At 42.8% G+C, this 24,476-nt stretch overlaps 1 protein-coding gene across 1 annotated transcript in view; it reads left to right on the plus strand.

Moving 5' to 3' along the window:
* The first annotated feature begins 1,050 nt into the window (after window positions 1–1,050).
* MXI1 (MAX interactor 1, dimerization protein) overlaps window positions 1,051–24,476 on the plus strand; it is a 118,147-nt gene continuing 94,721 nt past the window's right edge. Inside the window, exons 1-7 of the mRNA XM_044660178.1 lie at window positions 1,051–1,435; window positions 1,968–2,024; window positions 3,699–3,886; window positions 3,939–4,193; window positions 4,440–4,511; window positions 23,962–24,120; window positions 24,293–24,465. Coding sequence (XP_044516113.1) covers window positions 1,174–1,435; window positions 1,968–2,024; window positions 3,699–3,886; window positions 3,939–4,193; window positions 4,440–4,511; window positions 23,962–24,120; window positions 24,293–24,465 — 1,166 coding nt within the window. The 5' untranslated portion in view covers window positions 1,051–1,173. The remainder of the gene's footprint in view (window positions 1,436–1,967; window positions 2,025–3,698; window positions 3,887–3,938; window positions 4,194–4,439; window positions 4,512–23,961; window positions 24,121–24,292; window positions 24,466–24,476) is intronic.

A 24,476-nucleotide genomic window follows, 5' to 3' on the forward strand; every position in this document is an offset into this window, starting at 1 on the left:
AGGGAGGGGGAAGGGGAAGAGGGAAGGAGGAAGGAAGGAAGGGAGGGAGGGAGGGAGGAAGGAAGGAAGAGAAAGAAAGACTAGCCTCAAAGCTCTTATGGGGGGGCGGGAAACGCAGAGGAAGAGGGGAGGAATCTTGAATAAAATAAAAACAAAATAACTACAACGCAATTGGAAGGGAACGTGTATGCATGGAGGTTTCAGGCAGAGTCTGGATGACCACCAGGCATGGATGCTGGGTGGCAGGTTGAACTAGATGACCTCTAAGAGGACTCTTCCAACTCTTAGATTCTATGATTATGTGACAGTAGGGAATCCCGGAGATGATCTTTGCACAACAGGGCTAGAGATGACAGGAGTAGGAGGAATAGGAGAAATACTCTCCCCCACCCCCACCTCCCAAGATCAGAAGATAACTTTGCATTTATAGGAAAAAGAAAGCAAATCCAACTTCTCCGAAACTAATCTTTGCTATTTCTCCTGGACTGAAAGCTTGAGGGTTGAAGCGGGGGATGGGAAGAGGTGAAGATGTCTGCTGAGGGGATTGTGACCTAGACAGCCTTGGGATAGCATTCGGCGGTGAAAAAGGAAGGAGGCGGGGCAGTGGAGAGAGTAGTTCTCTATTACCTAGGATGGTTTTAATTCTGCCCAGTTCCACAGACTGCGGTGCGTTGTTTGTGCAGGTGTACACAAACAGTAGCCGTATGGATTTTTCCAGCTCATGTCAAATGCAGTGAATTTCCGTGAAGGACTGAAGAGAAGCAGGTTGAGAACTGGACTGAGAAAGGGATCCAGAGAAGGGAGCTGGAGGGGGAGGGTTTGGGGGGGTCCAGTCTAGAGCTCTTTTCCCCACCTTTTATCCTGACTGGTCAGATGGATGTACATGGCTCGCACTAGGACCCAGGGGCCAGAGAGCCTCAGTCGTCCTGTAGGTTCATTCAATCTCTCATACACACACATACACTCACACACACGCACACACGCGCGCGCACACACGCACACATACACACACGCACGCAGACATACACAACTGCAACCAGGAGAGGCTCGGAAAGTCTGCGAGACACTCTTTGCGGCCGCATTTTCTTCTCCCCAGATCCTGCCCTGCACTTGGCAGCAACAAGCCTCCTCCCGGAGCGTCCAAAGCAGGAGCCCGGAGATTCCCCCCCAACCATGGGCAAACGCGGCAGGCCGAGGAAAGAAGCGAGATGCGGGGAGGAGGATGGGCCGGTCGCCTCTTCTGAGCCCCAGCCTCAGCTTCAACCCCAGCCCCAACCTGGGGCGCCCGTGGCAGCCCAACTCAGGTGCCCCTTCAGTGACATCTTCAACACCAGCGAGAGCTCGGTGGAGAAACATATCAACACTTTCCTGCAGAATGTGCAGATCCTGCTCGAGGCCGCCAGCTACTTGGAGCAGATAGAGAAGGAGAACAAAAGTAAGTTTGCGGCTTTGAGGGGCATTTTCTCGCCCTCCTTGGTCTGCGCCTGGCCCCTCAAGCAAGCCTATGCCGGTTCCCAACCCTCCCCCAGCTCCTAGCTGTGAGCGACTGACACCAGAGGAAGGGACAGGCACTCGGGGCTTACAGAGATGTAACAAAGAGAGGGGGAGAGAAAGCGAGGGTGTGCGTCTCTGTGTCTGTCTGCTGGGGCTGTGGAGAAGGGCCGAGGAGAAAACTGCAAAGTGTTGTTTGGCTGACAACCCGGCTGAAAGCAGGATGTCCTCGAGGTCGTTTTTAGTCTTTTTTTTTTTTTTTTTCCAGTCTCCTGGGCCGGACGGGTGTTTGTTTTGCCATCGCCTGGATGTGGGTGGGGTGGGTATATTAGCTGGCTAAAGTTGGAAGCGGAGGGTAGCGAACGGGGATTCCAGAACAAAACCCTGTTCTTTCTTCCTTGCTTTCTTTCATTCTCGGTTTCTCTGGCTCTCACACTCTTGTCTGTCTCCACTGTCTCTTTTTTCCTTTCCGTGAGCGCTGTTCTCCCGAGACCTATGTCCTGAGACACAATCGGGGGCTGCTGACCGCACAAGTACACGACGGTGTTTAATTCCCCCCCACCCCCCTCCATCCTCGACCTCTAGCAAAACAACAAACAAAAAAGCCTTACTGTGTTTAGCATGAAGAGTCTCCTTCCCACCACCACCACCACCACCACCACCACCACCACCGCCACCCCACTCAAAAAAATATGGCCTTGTGCGGTAAGGAAGTTGGCCGAAGGGACAATGCTAAAAAGAAACTTTATGATCTTGCAGGAAATAATAGTTGTCTCGGGTTTGGGCTGTTTTGATGGAGGTGGGTTTATTTATTTATTTTCCAGGCGACATCTCCCAACTCAGCTGCCCTGGCAGACAAGGAAGTAAATAGTCTTCCTAATAAATTCGGTCTACTGGCCTTGGTTTTGGGGATGCTAGCCTTTCTCCCTTACAGATCACGACCACCACCCCCCTCTCAGTCAGCAGAATAACCATCCCTAACGGGTGCATGCGTTTGCCACAGCTCGGCTCCGAGCACAGTCATTGACAATAAAAGATGAGAGGGAGGGGGGAAGGGGGAAAGCGAGGCAGAGAAAACCCTGGCTATTTAATCTGTCCGAACAAGTAGGAAGATCAATGCAAGACGTGTACACACACACACACGCACACACACGCACACACAAAAGGTCAGTTTGCAACGTGTCAGATCTTGCAACCCTCCCCTCACCATCCCCCCAACACACACTGACTCCCACACACCAAGAACCACAACATCACACAAAAAAACATCCCCACTAAACAAACACATCGAGTTCCAAGGTTAAAGTAATAACGTGAAAGCACGAGAAACCATGCGAATTCTTTATTTATTTCAGAGCTTGACGGGGAGCTTTTTTTTCCCTACTCCAAAACGCTCTTAGTGTTTAGGTTGTAAAGGAGAAAAGCTCTGATGTCCAAGTTACCGTGTCTCTTTTGATTATTCATGGTGGTGAGGTAGGGAATGCCTTGGCTAGGGTTGTAGTTTCTGAAAAGCGAGAGTGAGAGTGAGAATTGGGAAGTGTGTGTGTGTGGGGGGGGGGGTGCTAGGATTTTTATGGTCGTTTAGGGAGTTCGTTTTGCGGGATGGCATTCTAGAGGGTCTCTCGCTCCCTACTCCACGGCGTCTTCTTACTCCTGAGTTGTGTTTTGTGTTGGCGAAACTAATTCTTTCGGTTCTTTGTAAGTGTTTATGGAAAGAACCTTGAAAATGGGTTGAAATTCTTAGTTTTCCTTATGCCACCCTTAAAGTTAACCTCCTTCCTTCTCTCCCCACCCCCCTTTAAATCCCTGGGGACGAACGGAGGACTCGGGATCTCGGCGTCCTCTCGTTTATCCGCTTCCCTCATCCTTGGCGTGGCCGCAAGTCACGTAGGCAAAAAGCCGAGCAAGCCGGGTTGCCCAGTGGGGGAGTGTGGAGGAGGAGGGAAAGGTCTCCTCCCTGCTGAGCCAGTCCTCGTGTTCTTGTTTGGGTGGGGAGGTCGTTGGAACAAAACTAAACAAAACCTGACTTGCTCCTTGGAGTAGGGCTTTAGCTCAGCAGTAGCCTCCTTTCCTGGGTCAAAGTCAACTTCATGTACGTATTCAGCTTGTCTCTCGGCACCAGAAACCCACTCCTGCTTCTCCTCCTCCCCGCTGGAATATTTTTAGACCTAGCTCTCCCTTTTCGCTGCTGCTGTTTTGCTTTACAGGACGTGCTGCAAACAGCACCCTGATTTCCGCAGATGTGCTGAGCGCAGAGCGTGAAATAATGTGGCGAGGAGGAATAAAAGGCAGCGGGGCTGGATTGCTGAAAACGCTGAGGAGCTGGAGGCGCACATTCCCTCCCCCACTCTCTCAACCCCCCCTCCCTCCGCCCCCGGCCTCCCACGCATTGTTGGTGCTGTGGGGGATGACATAATCCCAAGTCTCTCGGTCCTCTTCGCTCTCAGACCAGCGCCACCCGAGTGGCATGCCCTTCTTGTTTTTACCCTGGGCTCCTTGCCATCATCCCCTGCAAATATCACGGAATTCTTTCCTACTTTCTCTTCCCCCGCCCCCTTTCTCCTCCAGAGAAATGCAAGGCCCTTTCTTCTTCATCTTCTTCGCAGCCGTCGGCTGCTGTTTTTCTCTCGCTTCACACAATGCCCAACGTCACGTCACCGGTGTGTGCCTCGAAACACAGCGAGCGGCAGAGGAGGGTCGCGGTAGCCCTCTCCATCCTCCGCAGACAGCCGCGCGGCTTGTTTGTTTTGCTACAGAGCACGAATTGCATTAAAGAGAGCATCTTAATTTACAAGAAGTGAGAGGGGGGAAAGGAAATGAGTTTTAGAGCCTAGATAGGGTCCAAGGGTGTCACCGAGTTCAGGTTTGGGATACTTTTGGAAGGAAAACGCCGTTGTTTTTCTTTCTTTACGCTCCTTGCCAGTTTCTTGCATGATCTTTTTTTTTAGGTCACATTACTGCATAGAATGCTGCTGGCTCAGGTGCATAACCTCCCTGCCTGCATTACAGCCCGCTCCCCTGTAAGTCACTTGATCTCAGTTTCTCCGCCTCTTCCCTCTTCTCCCCTCCCAGCTGGAGACACGTGGTTTCCACATGGAGACAAACTTCTCTCCTCTGACTGGACTTGACCTAGCTGTGTGTTTTGGCCAATTGGCAACTTTGGCCTCTCCTGACGTCACTCGTTGCTAAGGCTTAGAGGTCGGTGGGTGGGACTGGGTACCCAGACTGGGAGTCTCTGGGAACTGTAGTGCTTAAGCTGCAAGTCTATCCTCTTCTTAAAGGGACTCTACACCGACCGTGAATCTTTTTTTTTCTGGAGGACTTCTAGGCTTCATTAAGATGCCCAGGGAATCGGCATCCTGCAATGTATGCCACTTCTGCATGGACTGGGATGGAAGGGTCACGAGATGGGAATCTCCCAAACATCCGGCAGTCCCAGGGGTCAATCTTGCTAATTTTACTCCTAATTACTAATTTTACGGGTATGGGAGCAGTGTTTGTGTTTGCGTTTGCATAGCAGCCAAAGCTGTCCTCGGAATTCTTGACCGTAGCAGAATTAAGAGCGCTCCAGAAGTTTTGGAGATGTTACCTAAATTCCGTAGATAGGATGGGGTTTGGGTAGAGGTTTATGGTGGTTAAATAAAATCAACAAATAGTTATCAAGCTCTTACTACGAGCGAGGCCCTGTGTTTCTATGGAAAATAAAGGCTCTGGGGAAGGAAGCAAGTGTAAAGTTTGCCTTCCTTTGCTCCCCAAAAAGGGACCCAGCCTTTTCCAAAATCGGAGTTTTCCTTGGTTTGTAGTTGCCCTTGTGGACAGATTAATTACCGGGACGGAGCTACAATCAAAGTCGATGTATAATGCATGCAGTGATTGAAAATTAAAGGAATATATATTCTCTTTTTATTTAAAGAACCGTCGTCTTCAACCGCAGTTAAAGAGCCTGGGGGGGGGGGGGGGGCAGCGTAGGGCTTAGAATTCCAAGAGGGAGACTCATAGGGGTTGAGCCTTAGAGATCATCTTGGGCAACACCCTCGTTTGGCACCGGATACTAACTTGCAGTTTAACATCCAGGGAAGACCAAAACAACAATAGATAAATCGGTGTTGACAGCTGCAAAGACTTTGTTTTGTCTCGTTTGGAGGGAGGGGTGGCCTGGAGGGACTGTAACATGCTGAAGAAAGAAAAATGAACTGAGAAAGATGATTTAGACTAGAGGCAAACAGGTGAGACTGGAGACACGTGAAAGTAGATCTAGTGCTTTAGGCGAGGTTTAGGATCATAGACTTTGAGGAAGAAAAGATTTTACATCAAGTTCACAGAAGCAGTAAGTGGAAGACCCAAGATTTGAACTTGGACAGTCCAGTTTCAAATCTCATATAGCCTACGCTACACAAGAAGTGAAAGGATATGGAGAAAAAGGAGGAGGAGGAGGAGGAGGAGGAGAGAAGAAAGGAGGAAGGAAAAAGAAAGAAGGAAGAAGAGGAAAAAGGAAGAAAAGAGGAGGAGGAGGTGATGCTGAGATCTACATTATTCTGTCTAACCTATCTTTCTAATTTTATTATCCATATTCACCAGACTGGTCTATTTACTGTTTCCTAATCTACTCATTCTTACCTTCCTTCCTGCTATCCACATCCCTCAGGGCCCTCAAGACCCATCCTCCTCCTCCATGAAGCCTTTTCTGACTCCTTCAGCCCACACTAATTCCTCCATTCTCCAAACTACAACTGCAGTTAAGAGTTTGTATCATATAATTTAGCATTTATCTTTTCTCTGACTGTTTCCCTTGCCCTTGTGTTATTTGTCTCACCACCTACACAGGATTCCTTAAGGCAAAGATTATATACAGTGGTATTCTTGTTTTAATAAATATCCTCTCCCATCTAGCTTAGTGCTGGGCCCACAGTAGGTGTTCTGTTCATCTGAATGGAAGTGAGGGTTAACCACAGGCAGGAATAGAATTGAGGTTCAAGATTCAGAACCAGGAGGGCACTTAGGACAGTAATGTCAGAAGCACTGATCAAGACTGCACCACACTTAACTTTAGCTGGCTCAGGGAAAACAAGATAGAATTATCCCTTAAGCTGGAAGAGATATGAACTTGGATTGAGATACAGAGGTCAAGACTTGAGAGCTATAGCCAGAACATTTCTGCATACAACTGATAGTTGAAGCCATGAGAAAATATCAAGTACTTCAGAGTGGGAATCAGGGTCCACTTGTCCTAAAACTGAGGATTTTCTTGGCAGCTGACATTAAAACAGGTCACATTTCTGCCACTGAGTTTCCTGAACCAATTGCCTTAAAATTAAAAAACAAAACAAAACAAAACAAAACAAAAACCCTTTATGGATTGTTTTTTGTTTGGCGATGAGGATTCTTCAGTGGCAACCTGGCTTTCCCTGCTTCCATGGTTAGGAAGCCCAATACTGCTTCATGAGCCTCTTATTTAAGTATTTTTCATAGTTCTAGATTTTGATCTTTGCAAGCCTGTCTGATAAATGCTGGTGTCAAGTAGACTGGGTTGGCATCTGGTCAAAGTTGAATAGCTGGCTTTGAAGATGTAATCAGCATTTAAGGCCTCAAAGTACCAGAGACAAGGTGCTTTATGGAAGGGACACTGGTAAAGGTCCAATGAATATAAGAAGACAAGACACTTTCTCCTTAGTTTTGAAAGAAAAGGAGGTATTTATTAAACTGGGCACCTGCAGATTTTTCCATTAAAGGTCTCTTTTTAGAACTGCTGCAAACCCTAAGAGAAACCTATGGCTTGACAGTGACTGAATGTGAAAGGTAGGAGCCATTTAAAGAATACTAGAGGGAAGGGTGGCATTAATAGTAACCAAACTACTGCTTAGCCTGCCTCAGGTGGGGTGGGGGTGGAGTTACTCTATAGGGAGGCAACTTTATTTATTAGGAGGGAATCTGGGGTTTGGTAACGTTGTGGAGAAGTGTCTCTAATTACTTGAAACCTCTAGGTCAGAATCTGAGGCCACCTGGCTGGGAGGATTCCTGAATTTTTCCTGGGAGAGAATGGGTCACCTAATCAGAAGGTTCTATCCCTTTAAGAGTTATGGAACTGTAGAACTAAAAGGAGTCATAGAAACGATTCAAGCCAAGCCCTATTATATTGCAAATGGAGAAAATGAGTGGTTTATTAAGAATCAACAATGAATAGAAATATTTACTGAATTAATGAATCTGTCAAAAGTGGATGGTTGCTTTTTGGTTTTTTTAAGCATCCGATCTGCAGAAATGAATTTGCCACAGTAATTTTCGTGCCCATTGTGGTATCCTCTGCTGTAGATCCATTCCTCCCCTCTACTTTCCTCCTACCCCAAGCCCTACCATCTCTTTCTATAAATATAGTTAGATAAATATTTATTTAAACTGGGTTTCTGGAGCAGGATCACATGTTTGGCCTGACCTGATCTTCACTAAGATACCACCACTAAGTCAGAGCTCACACACCTAGGCCCCCTGACAACTTTGCCTTCCAAATGACTCTCTTTCTGAGAGGGGGAACCATGGTTTTGTGGTTTGGGAGTTAAAAGAATTGGGAACTTTCCTTAAGTAATGCAGAGAGCTATTTTCAGAAGGAAGAAGTGGACTAAGACTTGTCTTAGCGTGAACCTCTGAACCACTCCCCTCCCTAACCCTTTTAAAAACAGAGGAATATAGGACCATAGAACTTCAAAACTGGAAAGGGCTTTAATAATCATCTATTCCAGCCCCTTCGTTTCATGAATGAGAAAACCAAGGCCCAGAGAGATTGTGATTTACCCCTGGTCACATAGCTAGCCATTAGCAAAACTGGAACTAGAACCCAGATGTCCTCAGTCCAGAGTTCTTTTAACTGCTCCTTAGGGAATTTTCCCTTGTAGTCAGAAGCTAATTTAAAGATCTATGACAGAGACAGAACTCTAGGAGCTGGATCCTGGGGGAAGGGCAGGCATACTATATGGCATTTGGTATCTTGCTATAAAAGCTGGCTTATACCCAAATCAGTGATTCTCAAACCAGAGTCAGTGACCCCAGAATAACTGGTTATTTCAGAGGTTATTATGAACTTCTCATTGAGTTTTCAAAACAAAGTTAGTTTTAATTCGATGTCATTTTAAAAATGTGTTTTAAAATTTATGGGTGCCCAGGATTGGGATAAGGTAGAAATCACGTGGCAGCAGGGAAATCTGAATACTTTTGTTTCTAGGAAGTTGAATTTAGGTCAGCATTGAGAAATGGGGTGCCATGCTCTTTGGTACCCTGTTTCCTGAGAACTCAGAGATATAGAATGGTAGTACTTCAAGGGACATTAGAGATCTTCTTATCCATTTCTCTTATTTTGGGGGTGTAGGAAACAGGCTCAGAAAGTGACCCAACTCACAGAAAGGAGTGTCCAAGGGAGAACTGGAACCTAGGTCTCCTAATGTTTGACATCACTATACCCCCCACTGACATTTGTACAAAAGTACCTCACTGGCATTTGAGTCAGGCTCTAAGTAAGCTGAGATTTTGCAAATGGACAGTCCCTGTGTGCAGACAGACACCTGTTGCTTGGCTTCTTTGTTAAGACTTAATGGAAATGATTGTCCCTGAAATGATTGTCCTTGGTTCCGCCAGGGCCAGAGGTGTTAAAGCCTAGGACAGCTGTCTTTATCCCTCTGGCTGAAAATACTGTCCACTTGCTGCCAACTGGACTTCAATTTGGACTTGAAAATCCAATATTGCTTCCTGATCCCCTGGGCTGGTTGTTTAATTGAACCCCTCTTTTGTGAAAAGAAGACTTCTAATTACAGGTAGATTTTGCTCTTTATAATAGTTTTTGCTCTTTGTTGGGGAGAGGGCTGATGAAGAGAGAGAGATGATGTTTATATAAATCAACTTAGATTTATACCTTCATGAGAATAGCTCTCTCAAAAGAAACACTAAAGTAAATGTTTTCATGCTTCTGTAAAATGAGAAATAAGTTTGCAATGTCAGTGATTGTCCCCTAATCTATAGTAGTGGAAAGAACAGTAGACTGGAAGTCAGGAGACAAGTTTTCTGCTTTTGATCCTGCTATCAACTAGCTATATGACTTTGAACAATTGTTTTGAACTGCCACATCCTCTTCTGTAAAAATAAGGGAGTAGGGAGATAGTGAAAAGTGGCATACACTCCAACAGTTAATTATCTGAAGAAACTTTGGTCCAGGAAAGTGTCAGAGATATTGCAATAGCCTCCTCATCTCCGAATGTGAGTTTTGTAGGTAGCTATTCCTTTTCTCATTTGCATGTGAATCTGTAGGAGATAGCAAAAATTTGAGTATGGTGGGGGGGGGCGCTAAGAATGATTCCTTTGTTTGATTTTTCCCTGTTATTATGTTGCTGTTTCAATTATATAATTTACTATTTGAAAAAACAAAAACCAAAATCAGTGGGTTGAATTAGACAATCTCTGAGAGCCCTCGAAGCTCTGATATGCTAAGATTTCTAAGAGATGACTTCCCTATAGGATATTTTTGGTTATTAGTTCATTTTTTTTAAAGTAGGGCCCACTTTTGGAAGAGACACTTGAACTATCATTTCACCTTGATTTCTAATCATTATCAATAGCATAAAAACCACACCTTTCAAGAACAGTGTTTTTCTCTGTTTTTTTGAATTACATAATTTGTGAATAATCCCTGGCCACTCATCCAGTTCCATTCTTCATTCTTGTAAGGTGTGTAAAGTGGCAGCAAGCCATCTCCATTATCTATTACTCATTTTGTGGCTTCCTTGTGGCACTCTTCATAGTACGCCCATTTTACCATACCACCTGTAAACCTGTGGGCAGTCCTGATAGCTGACTCCAACACATGTTTAGGAAAAACATATGTTTAGTAGCACTTTTATCAGAATATAGATGGCAGGGGCAGCTGGGTGACTCAGTGGATTGAGAGCCAGGCCTAGAGAAGGGAGGTCCTAGGTTCAATTCCTCGCTGTGTGACCCTGGGCAAGTCACTTAACCCCCATTGCCTAGCCCTTACCACTCTTATGCCTTGGAGTCAATACATAGTATTGACTCCAAAAAAGAAGGTAAGGTTTTTTTTTATTTAAAAAAAAATATATATATATATATACATATGTATGTATAGATAGATAGATAGATGGCAAGGTAAAAAAAAGCTATTATTAAGAAAATAACCAATTAAAAAGTTTTAAAGCTTTTTATTTTCATGAAGTCATATATTTAATATTAATTTCTTTGTTCATTCAAAAGCTCACTTACTGTGGGCAAGGGCCAGTTTGGAGGATGCCAAGGCAGATAAGATTAGTCCCTGCCTACTAATAAACTATGCTACAAGAGAAAATTAATGTTCATAAAAGAGGTAGAAACAGAGGGTTATAGGAGGGCAGAGGAAGGAGAGATCATTTCCTGTAGGAGGGATTAGAAAAGGATTCTTGGGGGAGGAGGCATTTCATCCAGGCCAGTGAGAAAAGGTAAGGATTGGACAGGCAGAACTTGTATTATTTGAGCCTCTGTTTTTTTGGCTCTTTTGCTATGACTTTCAGACTTAGCATAAATACTTGACTGTCTTGATTTATGTTTTATGCAGGCAGCTCTGTAAATAAAGGCTGACATTTAATAGTTCTGTTTTCCTGGATGGAAAGAGAGGGTACAGTCATTATCCTACATTACATAAGACCCCATCATTGCCCCCCTGAGATCCCGAGCCCTCTCCCTATCCCAGGCCAAGCCAATACTGCTTCCTTTATTTCCTTAGTCTTGTGGGAATCAGAGTGTTCTTTCTAAGACAAACCTCATGATATGGTGGAAAGATCCCTGAATTAGATTCAAGAGACCAGGTTTTGAGGCACAGATCTGCCACTTGTTAACTGTGTGAATGGGTAAGTCTTAACTTCTCTGAGCCCCATTGTTGGTCCCTGGACAAGGCACTTGACTTGGAGTCAGGATGACAGGTTCCAACCCTGCCTAACACACTAGCTGTCACCTTGAGTTGTTTCTGAGCTTCAGTTTCTCCATCTGTAAAATGAGGAGTTTGAGCCTGATAGCGTCTAAGGCCCTTTCCAGTTCTAAATCTATGATCTTATAGTCATCTGTAAAAGAGAAAACTTAATGCTTGTATTACCTACTTCAAAGAGTTGTTGTAAGGATTTTCTCTGGAGCAGTGGTGCAAAACTTGATACTCATGGGCCTCAAGCCACCCACAAAACTCCTAAGTGGGACCTGAACCAGGTTGAAATGTAATTGGAGAGGGCAGCTAGTGAGGCAGTGGATAGAGAGCCAGGTCTGGAGTTGAGAGAACCTGGTTCAAATCTGGCCTTAGAGAGTTCCTAGCTGTGTGACACTGGGCAAGTCATAACCCCCGTGGCCCAGTCCTTACCATTCCTCTGCCTCTGAGCCAATACATGGTATGAGTAATTGAAAATTTTTAAACAAAATAAATTAACATTATGATCCTTATCATAATGTTAATTTATGTTTTTCTAAGTCACTGTGTGCCTGCAAGGATCTATTTCTATTTGAGTTTGGCACCATTGCTGTAGGCTATCTAGTGATGAATATGTTAAACTTTTGTTTTCAAACATCGTACAAATCTAACCAATTAAAGTAAGCCTGGCCTTCCTAGACTCTTTCTTTTTATTTCTCTTTTTTCTCTCCCACAAGCTGATATTGAATTTTTTTTATGCACCCAGTAGTCAATCCCCAAAGAGATTCCTAGCAAGTGTTTCCTGTTCTCCATTTTCAGGGGGAGAAACTGAATCTCTGAAAGATAGCTGAGGGAAGAGAGAATCAGCAGGAAAGCCAGAAACTGAACCTGGAATTGTAAAGTCCCCAATGAGGCCCCACTTGGGTAGGGTGTCCCCCTTTGTCCCGGCCATATTGGTCTTGGCATATGTTCCAATCTGTTTTCTTACCAGTCATCCCCCGACAAAGGACAGCCAAAACCTGTTGTGTGCTACCTGAGGCATTGAAATTGAGGACAAAGTGGTCCCTTCCATTTGAGGAAGAAGTCGCCTCCATGCTGCTTTGCACGGATGGTACTCTGTGCCCAACATCCTTTGGTAAACTCAACCAACCAGTACAGCCTCTATGAGACACCTCATGGGGTAGCTTATGTCTGGTCATCTGAAGCACAGTTTTGTCAGGCCTTTGGCTTGAGCCAGTAGCTCATATAGAAGAACCAGAGTGGGGTGTGTTAGCCAACCATAGACTGCAGGGCAGCTACAACGTGGGAGTAAGAAGGAAGGGTACAATTGGGTCAGAGAGCTACCTTGTATTGGTTTGGCTTCTGGAGTCAGTCAGCATATTTACACTGCAGGGAGTAATCCACATTCCTGTTGTTCATTCTTTAATCTTGACACCAGCTCCTGGAATTCTCTCACTGTCACAGGGCAAAGGAAGGGATGGCTTGAGAGCAACAGAAGGACCTATGTGGGAGCCAGATTCAATGAGCCCATGGCAGTCTTGGAATTCCTCAAGTGCTTTCCCTTGGTGGCCTCCCCATAACTTGCCCAGACACTTCTCCTCTGGGGAAAGCTCTGGGAGGGCTGGTCTCATGTGTGCTCACCTCATTAAGTCTAGTGTGTCTGTATCCCAGTTGGTCAAGCAGCTGGGGCCTTTAGAACATCTAAAAGATTATGAAGAAGCAATGTCACAAGGTCAACAAAAGCTTTGCTCTGGATACTGGAGATCTGAAGTACTCCTTCCCTTTTCAGATATGACAAAAGGGTTTAGTAAGAGGATAGGAAACAGATTTGAATAAGGGATCTAACTTTAGTGAGGCTTTTTTATTGTGGCTCTTGGACACATTGCTGTGTGCCTATGACCATGTTACTGGGGGGCCAGCTGTAATTTAGAGGTTCAGGTAACATGGATAGGAATGGACTAGTTATTTCAGGCTTTCCTACTGGGAGAAAAAGTGATGGAGAAAATTGGGGAGAGGGGGAATAAAGAAGCAGGTATAGACAGAGTTCCCTACTTTCTGCCTCTCTAAAGAGAAACCAGGATTTCATTTGTCACCGGCAATAACTTGTTTATAATAGCATTTTAAGGTTTGCAAATTGCTTTAGATACTTTATTTTATATCTCAGTTTAGGTTTGGCTTATAGTATAATCACATCAGTTATTAACTCTTGGAATTTTTTAATTTTATTTTCTCCATCTATTCTCTTTTCTTTTATTTGATCAAGTTCCCACAGGACTTTTCCTGTACGTCCTTGATTACTTCCCACTTTCTTGCTCCTTATCTCACCTCTTAGCTTCCCTGACTTCCTTCAACTCTCAGCTAAAGTCCAACCTTCTGTAAGAAACCTTTCCTACACTCCCCCATGAGACTTTGTATCTCCAGAGCTTAGCACAGAACCTAACTCATAGGAAGTGCCTAATAAGCCTTTGTTGATACACTGCTTTTACCCTGTGAGATAAGTAAGCCAGTCAGTCAACAAGCGTTTATTTAAAACTTGCTTTGTGCTTTGCACTGGACTAAACCTTGGGGAAACAAAGTCCCTGTGCTCAAGGAGCTTCTATTCGAATGAGGAAAACAGCAGGTAAATACTAGGTACCTATAAGTTATGTACAGGGATGAGGAAAGGAACGTGATCTCAAAAGGGAAGTCACTCACAGCTGGGTAGTCTGGGGAAGGCCTTTTGGAGGACAGGTTTTGGAGGTAAGGAGAGAGAGCAGTCCAAGCAGGTCACACAACCATTGTAAAGGCAAGAGTGGAGGTGTCTGGGGGCAGGGCGGTGGAATTTCATGCAGGTCAGTGGAGCTGGGTCCTAGAGTACAAGGAAGGAAATAAATACTTAACTGATAGGAAGAAGAGGCCACGTGTAAATACCGTCATGCCAAACACAAGACTTTACATTTGATCCTGAATGGAGTAGGGAGCCTCGAAAGTTTATTGAATAGTAGGATAACATAGACTTATACTTTAGGCAAATCACTTTGGCAGCTAAATGGATGTTGGGTTGGGATATAGAGAGACTTAAGGCAATGAGACCAATTTGGAGGCTATTGCATTAGTCCAGAGGAAAAGCAAGGAGGGACCTAAAATGCGCAGGGTGGTTATGTACTTATCAAAAAAGAGAATAGTGGTATTATTCTCCCCTGTCATAGAAATTTGGAAACTGAGTCTCAGAGAGTTTATCTGACCCATCTCAGATAGGATTTGAACCCACATCTCTCTAGACTCCAGTCTCGTGTTTTCTGTTAAACCATGCTGCTTATATAGAAAACGAGTACAAGCTGATAGTGTGTGGAAATCCAGGTAAGTTATTTTGCATGTGACAACATCCCTACCCTAGACTCTCTAGAATTCAAGTATCATTTATTAAAAAAACCTACTATATTCAAAGCATGATGCTACTTGTTGAGTGAGATACAAAAGTTGTTATGCCTTGGCTCCTGCCCTTCTGGATATCAGTAGAAAAGGTTCGAATCTACTCGACCAGATGAAGCCAAAGTGTTGTAGAACATCCAGCTCTGGAGATGATCTGGCTTAAAGGCAGATAAGGTGTTACATCATCTTTGCTTTACAGATAGGGCATACGAGACCCACAGCAGAAAAAAAAGAGGACAGAGAATCATAGAAATTTTAGGGCTAGAGTGGCATTCAGAGGTCTCAGGCTAAATTCCTCATTCTACAGACAAGCCAAGTAAAGCCCAGAGCTGTTAGACGACTTGTTCAGGGGCCCATTCTCTCTGTAACAGAATCTGATCTCTTGAATCCTCTTCCAATATTCTTCCCACTGTAGTAATCGATCAATCAGTATTTATTAAGTTCCTACTGTGTGTGTTCCTGGCACTGTGCTGAGGAGGTACAAAAGAGTCCCTGACCTCAAGGAGTTTAAAAATCTAATGGAGGAGACAAGATTTTTACAAACACATTTTACAAAGCAAGCTATATGCAGGATAAATAGCAAATAACTAAAAGAAGGAAAGCACTGGAATTAGGAAGGATTAGGGAAGCCTTCCTGTAGAAGGTATAATGTTCAGATATTTGCTTGGCCAGTTGTACAAGGACCCATTATGGATGGTGCCTCTTAGAGGCCCTGGTCAGTTGCTGTTGACCAGGAAGCTGGTGGTAAATAGGAGCAGAAACAACTTGGTTCTTGGCCCAAGCAGATGCAACAGAGTAAACAAGCACCCTGCCAAGAATGCAGGAGCTTCCTTCCCTTCAGGCAAAGTCTGTGGTGGTCTTCTTCACTGGAAGAGGCATGGAAAGCTTGACTCGCTTCACTAGCAGAGAAATCCTTTTTCTAAGAAAGAGTGAAATAGTTACTAACTTATGGGTTGATTTGAGGATATAGTTTTCTCCACCTGCATATTTATAAATCAAGCTTTCTGGGGGCAGCTGGGTGGCTCAGTGGATTGAGAGCCAGACCTAGAGACAGGAGATCCTAGGCTCAAATCTAACCTCAGACACTTCCTAGCTGTGTGACCCTGGGCAAGTCACTTAACCCCCATTGCCTAGCCTTTACCACTCTTCTGCCTTGGAGCCAATATACAGTATTGACTCCAAGATGGAAGGTAAGGGTTAAAATAAATAAATAAATCAAGCTTTCCCCCCAATCTCAGTTGAAAATAAACTATAAAGCAGTTTAAAAATTAAATGCCATAAGTGAATTCTAATAGAATACTAAAAAGCAATTAGTCAACAAGTATTTAATTAAAACTTGCTCCGTGTTTGGCGCTGTGCTAAAGCTTGGGGATAACAAAGAAAGGAAAAGATTTCCTATGCTCAAGGAGCTTCTGTTCTAATAAGGGAAACAGCAGGTAAATCCTTTGTACCTACAGGTTTTAGAGAGAGAACTAGGTGGGCAGCATAGGGGAAAGTGTCCTGGGTTCTAATCCTTGCTTGCCATGACCTTGAATGGATCACTTTCTAAGTCTGAATCTGTTTCTTCATCTATAAAATAAAGTGGCTGATCTAGATAACCTCTAAAACCTGATGAAACTCTATTAAACACTATTTGGGGAACATTGACCTTGACGCTGAAGAGCAAAATTCTACCAGACAACTAAAACCAGATGAAAAATAATAACCCACGTGTATGTTATGTAGACCTAGCAAGCCTCTCGGATGTGCATATTAATTTATTTCTGCAATGCAGATTCCTCTTGGATTCAACTTGTTTGGAATAAGAAGAGGACATCAGTGGGATTAACAAATTCATTATTGCACTGAAAATCAACTGCTATGTAAGGGCCATTTTAAAAAATGTTTAAAAAAAAGTGGGGGGGGGGGGGAGGAGAGCCCTTTTCTAAAGAGGAAGAAAGAGACCAGAATAGGAGTCAAGTGCAGCTGTTGGAACCCCTGCCAAGCAGCCTGATCTCACCATCCAAAAACTGAAGTTAAAAATTCTCATTTTCTGTGATCTCAGACGAATATTCTCCTTTCTTCTCCCTTTCCTCAGAATTCTGTGGCCCTTCTTTCTGTTTTCCCCTCTCCCATATCCTAAGGCACCTGATTTGTTTAAGTGCATCCCTGTCCTGGATTGGAGCTGTCAGCCAGCATGGGTGAATGGGATCTGGCAGTCTACTTCTCTGGCAGATCATTACGTCACTCCTTTTAGACCCAAATTTATCTCTATGCATACAGACCGGCTGCACTCTAACTGCAGGCTGGCTTTGAAAGAACTCACATGAGAAGTTAGGGATGTCTGACTCATGGATCTGGTCGTGTTTCTTTTTCTCCTGCTCTGAGCTTTTAGGGCATGGGGGGGGGGGGGGGGATAGGAGGAGGTGTGTGTGTGTGGGGTGGGTGTGTGTGTGTGTGTGTGTTGAAAAATGAAGCAGAAACATAACTTTTGTCATTCTGGGACTTCAATCTTTCTTCCAAAGCCCCATACCATTTCTGCCCTTGATTAATTCTGTCATTAATTCAATGCAACCTGCAAAAAACCTTTCCATACACTAACCACTTTTTGGACAAGTCACTTGGGAAAGCCATCTAATCTGCCTATAGTGTTTTCACTCCTGATTCCATCCGTGAAATAGACATATTATTTATTGGCCCTGAAAAGCTGATAACTCTATTATTGACATATTGTGCCTTTGTAAATCAAAAAGACCCTGAACCTCTGAAACAAAGTTTTTTTTCTATTTTAATCCTCATAAAGCTGACATTTAGGGCCACAGAATTACTCAGCTCGGCATAAACATGGAAGCCTCCATCATCAAATGAGCCATTTGTATAGACTCCTCCAAGAGACAATATTTGGACAGGATTGGGCTAATAGTAAGGAAACCTGGGAGGCTCTTACCTCTCCATCATGTCAGGATGCTCCTTTTGTCCTTAGTTTTCTCATCTGCTGTGTATATCTCCTAATGTACCCTGCTTCATCCTAAGAACAGAAGTGCCACATGTGTTCCCTCTCATGGTTCCCTCCCACTGGAATTCTGTTCTGGCAGAGGTACATGGGATGGAGAACAGGTAATGGAGGTGGTGCTTTAAGGGTGGAGTGGGGAGCACATTGCCTGCAGCTAGACAGTGACTCAAGAAGGTAAGCCACATGAGGAGATGATAGCTTCCCCAGCTGTGCTAAATAGCATGAGGCCCTTTCATGGACATATAATCAACCTACAAGCTCTCCATGCTCCTCCGTCTTGCCATATGCTCCTTAAATTGAGAGCCTACTATGTGTAATGTACTGATAAACAGCTGGGTATGAGAAGACAGGTAAGATAAGCTTTCTGACCAGAGGGAGCCAAAGGTCTAGTGTGGGGAGATAACACACACACATAAATACACTTGACATTTTGATACTCTGTCATAAATGTAATACAAAGCTGCCCTTCAGTGACTTATTTTCTCTTTCAGGGCTGTCCTCACCCATGTAAAATTGTTTTCCCCAGTGAGCACACAGTGTAATTTGCCCCACCCATGTTGTTGTAAGCATGGCCCTAAAGGGGATGAAGATTATCCTTTTGGTCCACCCTCAGGAGGCCTGGGACATTGCTTCAAGCACCTCAGCTTCTCTAATAACCCATCAATGTAAAGCTATCTCGAACTTATTTATATTTTCAACCTGGTATACTTTTCTGGCTATCTTTATTCCCTACTGTGGAAAGACAGATTTGCCTTGCCTTCCTTTGTCTCCAAACTATGTATAGTTAAGTTCCTGGGGCTACTTCTTGGAGGAAGCAAAACAATTTGGGATCTGTGAAGGTGTTTTGTAAACAGAAGAGATTAAATCACATCCTAATAATTTCTCACTCCAAATAACTGACATCTGCAAACTAGCTTTTATTCCTTTTAGATAATTCTGTCCCATACTGACCGCCCTCTGGCTTCCTTCTTGATGATGGTCGTTACTGACACATGATGGGAAAGCCCAGATCAGAGTGTACAAAGCTACCAGCTGAGAAAGCAAAACCTTGCAAGATCTTTTTTTTTTTTTTTAAGAAAAAATGTCTTCTGTGGTTTATGAACACATTTTGGGTCTGTGTTTTAGGGGCCATATTTTTGATTCTTAAATGTGGTGCCAAGTATAATATTTTAAAGCATTGGCAGAAGTTTGCAACCCTATGAAGTCATTGGAGATCACTTTCATTGTATACTCATTGTGTGGTTTGTAGAAAAAGCATCAGCCCTGGAATTTAAAAGTATAGGTCTGGTGCCAGCTCTTCCTTGAGCCCATTGTTCTACTGGAGCCAAGTTACTACCTTTCTCCTGAGCCTCAGTTTCCTTAACTACAAAATGAGGTTTCTAAGGTTCCTCCCAGAGCTAATATTCTATGATTTTTGCAGGATAGTCTCAGAACATTCCAAAACATAAAGGAGGTGGCAGTAACTCCCTCAAAAAGCAGAATTTCATTTTCAGTGCCTTCTAGAATCTAGAACCATGACTAAAGGTAGCTGGTGGTTGTGGAGACTGCTGAATACTTTTTAGTATGGCTTCCATTACAACCCAAGAGGTGATTGGTCTCAAATATGCTTGCATTTGAAAGGGACAGATGCCCACTAGTCATAACCTTGGACCTTTTGTTTATGGTTACCAATCTGGACAGTGTTCCTGGAAATCTTTAAAAACGGGATTAGAAAACACCAGTCTGAGATACCTACTAAGAAACCTTGTCAGTAAAAACCTACCCCAAACCAGGAGATCTTAAAGCCCCTCTCATTTTTGGACTTAGTTTTATGAGCTATTTTTGGCTTTCAAAAGGCACTTTTGTGTGTTTGCTCAGTTATGTCACAACAGTTTTGTGCAGGTATGTATCCATTTTACAGATAAAGAAACTAGAGCCCTAGAGAAGACAGGGAAATTCACCAATGTCACCATTAATTAATGGCAAACAGTAAGACCTCAATCTTTTCTGATGTACCAAACCCTATTCATTCCCTCTGACTAAATTTAGGGCCAACTCCTGGGAACATTAAAGAGTAGGAAGAAATATCCTTGGGCCCCCAAATTCATTGTTTGCTGAACCCACTTTTCCCCCCTAGATAACTGAAAACAGGAAAATTTTTCCCTACAATGCTAACTTGTTGTAAGACAAGTGTTTCATAAATAATAATTTAGTTCTTTAACAAACCCAATTATCAATTTAGATATACCTTTTACTGATAGAGATTATAACCTAATAAACTATTATCCTGTCCATGCACCTTTGTAAATTTTCCATAGCAAAGGCCTTCCTCTAGTTCTCATAGTACCAAGTGGATAATTTGGAGCATGAGTTCTTCTTACCACATGGTTAGCCCATGTTCTTATCTAGTCATGTCTCTGATTTCCTTCATGTGATTTTTCTTGTGTAATTCATTGATAATATATAAAATCTTCTTGGCATTCAAAACTCTTTATAACCTACCTGAAGACCTCACCTTTCCATTCTTCTTACATTCCTGTCCACACCCCCCCTCTCCAATATACAATCTAGTAATACTAGCTTGCTTCCTCTCTTTGGTTATTCCAGTGTTGCATTAGGTAAAAATCTTTTGAATGATTATAAATCTCATTTCAGAAGCTCTGCAGAAGTTATGGGGTCAGATGGCAATTTCATCTTAAAACAGAAGCTTTTAAAGGATATCACTGTATATAAAAACGATCTCTTTTTCCATTTGGACTCTATATTGAGTATCCTCTTTGAGCTGCATGTCCCCTTGGCAAGCGTAAATCTACATTTTATTCCTGCAATGAAACTTTCTCTGTTATTACATCTTTGAAGGAATCTTGTATGATTTTGGCATATGCATGGGAAACATCTCATTAGAAGAGAGACATTAAGGCATCATTTTGCTCTACTAAATAAAATGTTTTTGTATATACTCAAAAAATCAGCGGTTCATATATTCTCTATACTTTTTAATTATGTGGCTTGAAATTGGTAGTCTGATGGAAAATAATGTTTGAAAAAGCCTGATTCCTTTCCATTTTTCATTATCAATTCTGTTGATGCAAATGTAGATCTTCATAAAATTTTAGCAAAAATGGAAACATTGTATATTCAACCACAAAAACTTTGAAAGTTTTTAGAACTATAATGATTATAATGTCCATTCATGATTCCAGAGGACCAATGATGAAACATACTTCCTCCTGACCAGAAGATGATAGAGTTGGGATGCAATGCAATAACACATCTTTTTGTATATAGCTAATCAGAAAACTTTTCTTGACTATGCTCGTTTTAAGGACTTCGCTTTCTTTAAAAAAAATGCAATTAGAGAGTAGAAGGGAGAGAAAATAGATGTCTTTTAAAAAACAATGTAACATATAGATGAGAGTGTTACAGATGTGAAATATAACATATACTTTTAGATGCAGCCATGGTATTGTTATTTGCAAGCCACTTTACAGAGTGGAGGTAGTCTGGAAATGTTTGTAATTTTTTAAAAAGCACATCAATAAAACAAAGAAAAAAAAAGGAAAGTTGCATCTAGATCAATAGTTATTAATAAAAGTTACCTTTTTTGCAAACAATAAGATGCAAGATTTTTTTCTCATTCTTTGGTAAGCTTCCCTCTTTCATATACTTTGATAATCAACCCCTCAACATCCCCAAGATTGTGTCACATCTGGCACAGAATTCCTTTTTAATCTGCTTTTCTCATGTTTTAAATATATTTGCATATTTCCTACCATCTTCCTACTTCTCACTTCTTTTTCTGTATATAGTAATGAAATGAATACTACTGCTCTGGAAAAGGAATGATGACCTGTTTCTATGGTTCCACCACTCCTGTGACTCCCCAGACAAAAATAACACCTCAAAGTTTGCAAAGCACTTTATAAACTATCTCATCCATCCTAACAACCCTTGCAGGTAGGTACTATTGTTATCCACATTTTATAGTTGAAGCAGAAGTTAAATGACTTCAAGATCACATAGCTAGTGTCTGAGGCAGGATTTGAACTTGGATCTTCCTTTCTGTCCCCTGTATGTATTGTCTCTCCATTACCATGTAAGCTCCTTGATGTCGGGGATTGTCTCACTTTTGTCTGGGTATCTCCAGCTGATGTTTTATAAATGCTTTTTCATTCATTCCTCTGTTTTTCTTCCTTATGTAGTATATTCAGTACTTTAATGCAAGAGTCCAAATGTCATAGATCCACTGTCATTGATGAAAATATTTTTTATAAAAAGTGTTTCCATTTTTTCACCTGTTTCTTTCCCTCTTTCTGATATTAGCCTTAAATTAGCTTCCAATGATTTTGCTTAGTTTTCTATAAACTCTTACCTTTTAGAGGTGATACTCATTATCTTCCACTATCCTCATCTGTAGGACTTTAGAACAGTTTTATACTCTCAATCAGTATTGCCTTTGGCTTCCATATCTCTTTGCTAAGTGAGGTGTTTGCTAACTGACGTATCTTCTAGGTTCTTATCTGTTTTCACAATTTATCTACTTTGATTAAACTTCCTTAGGAAATGGTAAGATGGTGTATTAATATCTGCTATTTTTATCCATTATCAATATTTTGATATTATTAGCTAAAGAAAAAAAAAGAGAAGCTAAAGAAAGGCTAGCCTCTGAAGGCAGAAAGGGGGTTTTGAATAGGCATGAGAGTCAAGTCGTTACTTGAGTTACTCAGTTACACATATCTTTTAATTTTTTTTTTAGTTTGGTCTTGATTTTGTTCTCTAACAAACTAATAATCTGATTCAGCTAATTTAGAAGAGAGGGGACCATGGGATGAGGGATAGTAGACTTCCACATCAGTTTCCAGCCCTCTGTTGGTTAAAATATAATCAGTTTCATATTTAGTGTCTATATTTTGTGCTTATGTTTGACACCTCCTGCATCTTCTCAAAGTTTTCATTGTATATAATCATTAGACTTCTGTATAGTCTACAGAACTTTGATATTTCTTACTCCTAAGCTATTTACAAACTTTTTTTCCCTGCATTTTCCTTTCCTGTACCCATTTCCTTTCTGAGCCAATCTTTCTAGCATTTGTTAAGTGCTTAACTATGTGTAAGGTACTGTGCACAAAGATGAAATGGAAGAAAAAAGACCTTTGCCCTTAAGGATGTTGTATTCCACTATTATAATAAGGTTGTCAAAAATGTCAAGACTGATTTAATTCTATTTTTATATAACCTTATCTTTTATAATTGATGTTGGAACATAAGCTTCAATTATTCTCAGGGTTGTCTTCTTGAGGATGCTTTTCTTGAGCATTACATAGTATGAAACAATGAAATGTTTCTTTTTCCCCTGTGATGCACAATAAATCCAATCTAACAACTCCTTTATTCTTCTCTTCAAGGAGAACCTCAGTGCTATCCTTCCATTTAAAAGCATCTTCTTATTCTCTTCTGGTTTCATTTATAGCAAGATTGTCAACATTGCTATGTCTCAATTGTTCTGGTAGTACATCAACTTGTTGGTCACTAGAAAAGGCTCTCATGTTTATTAGGTTACTAATAGCTAAGTTAATTTTAGAGATATAAGCTAAAATCTGTGTGATTCTTAGCATCCCCTCCTTTCCTTTCTATCACCTTGCCACAATCACTTTAAAGTCAGAAGTGGATCTGAATAGGTTAGAGAGTAATTTTTTTGACACAACTAAATGGACTGCCACTGGTGACACATCTCTCCTTACTTCCCTAAACTGAGGTGGTTTGGAAAGTAGTCATAGTTTGGATCCAGACTGGAAGCCTTTCCAGAATGGTAAGGCCTCCCAGGACTTGTTCTCTGTTGGCATAATCTTTGAAAATTATGTGGCAAAGAGTAGGACTTTGTGGGAGGAAATGTGCAATATCTTAAAAAACAAAAGCAAACCACTTGTATTACAAGCCTTTCCCAAACATGGATAAAATGTAAAAAAATAACCAAAAGAAATCCTATAGCACTCTGTGGGGGATTTACGGGAAAGAATGGCCAAGAATTCCGTTAAGATGAGAAATCCTGAAAGAGGTAGTGATTTGCACAATATTGTGCCAATGAAATTAGGGATCCAAGGGTCAGGGTGGATTCTCAAACAGAACTACATGTCCCAGAAGACATTACAGAAACCTTTTTTAGACGCAGGTTCACCATGACCGAGTGAGTACTACGTTTCCCGGCGTACACTTCGGTCGTGGGCCGAGAGAAAACTACGTTACCCAGGTGGCAGTAGAAGAGGCGGGGAGGGGGCGGGCCCGGAGGCTGATGCTCCCTCCCCCCTCCTCCCGTGCTTTCACCGGGGAGGTAAACAAACTGTGCTGCCGACCTGACAGCCGCTAGGGTCGGCTCGGAGTGGAGCGGGGCTGGGGGAGAGGGCAGTCGAGGGAGGCGGCTTCGGCCGGAGTGGGGGCTGCTCTGGGGCTGGGGGTGTTCGAGCTTCCCCGCTGCCCCTCTCATGCCCCGCTTCGGTGAGTAGCCACCCGTGGGCGCCGCCGCCGCTCCGGGAAGGGACTGGGGAGAGGAGAGAGGTCGCCCTAGGCTCTGGACGCTCCTAGCCCCGGCCCCCGGCCGAGCTTATGGAGCGGGTACGGATGATCAATGTGCAGCGCTTGCTGGAGGCGGCCGAGTTCCTCGAGCGCAGGGAGAGAGGTAACGGTCAC

The sequence above is a fragment of the Gracilinanus agilis genome, chromosome 2 (assembly GCF_016433145.1).
Source record: "Gracilinanus agilis isolate LMUSP501 chromosome 2, AgileGrace, whole genome shotgun sequence".
NCBI classification, from domain to species: Eukaryota; Metazoa; Chordata; class Mammalia; order Didelphimorphia; family Didelphidae; genus Gracilinanus; species Gracilinanus agilis.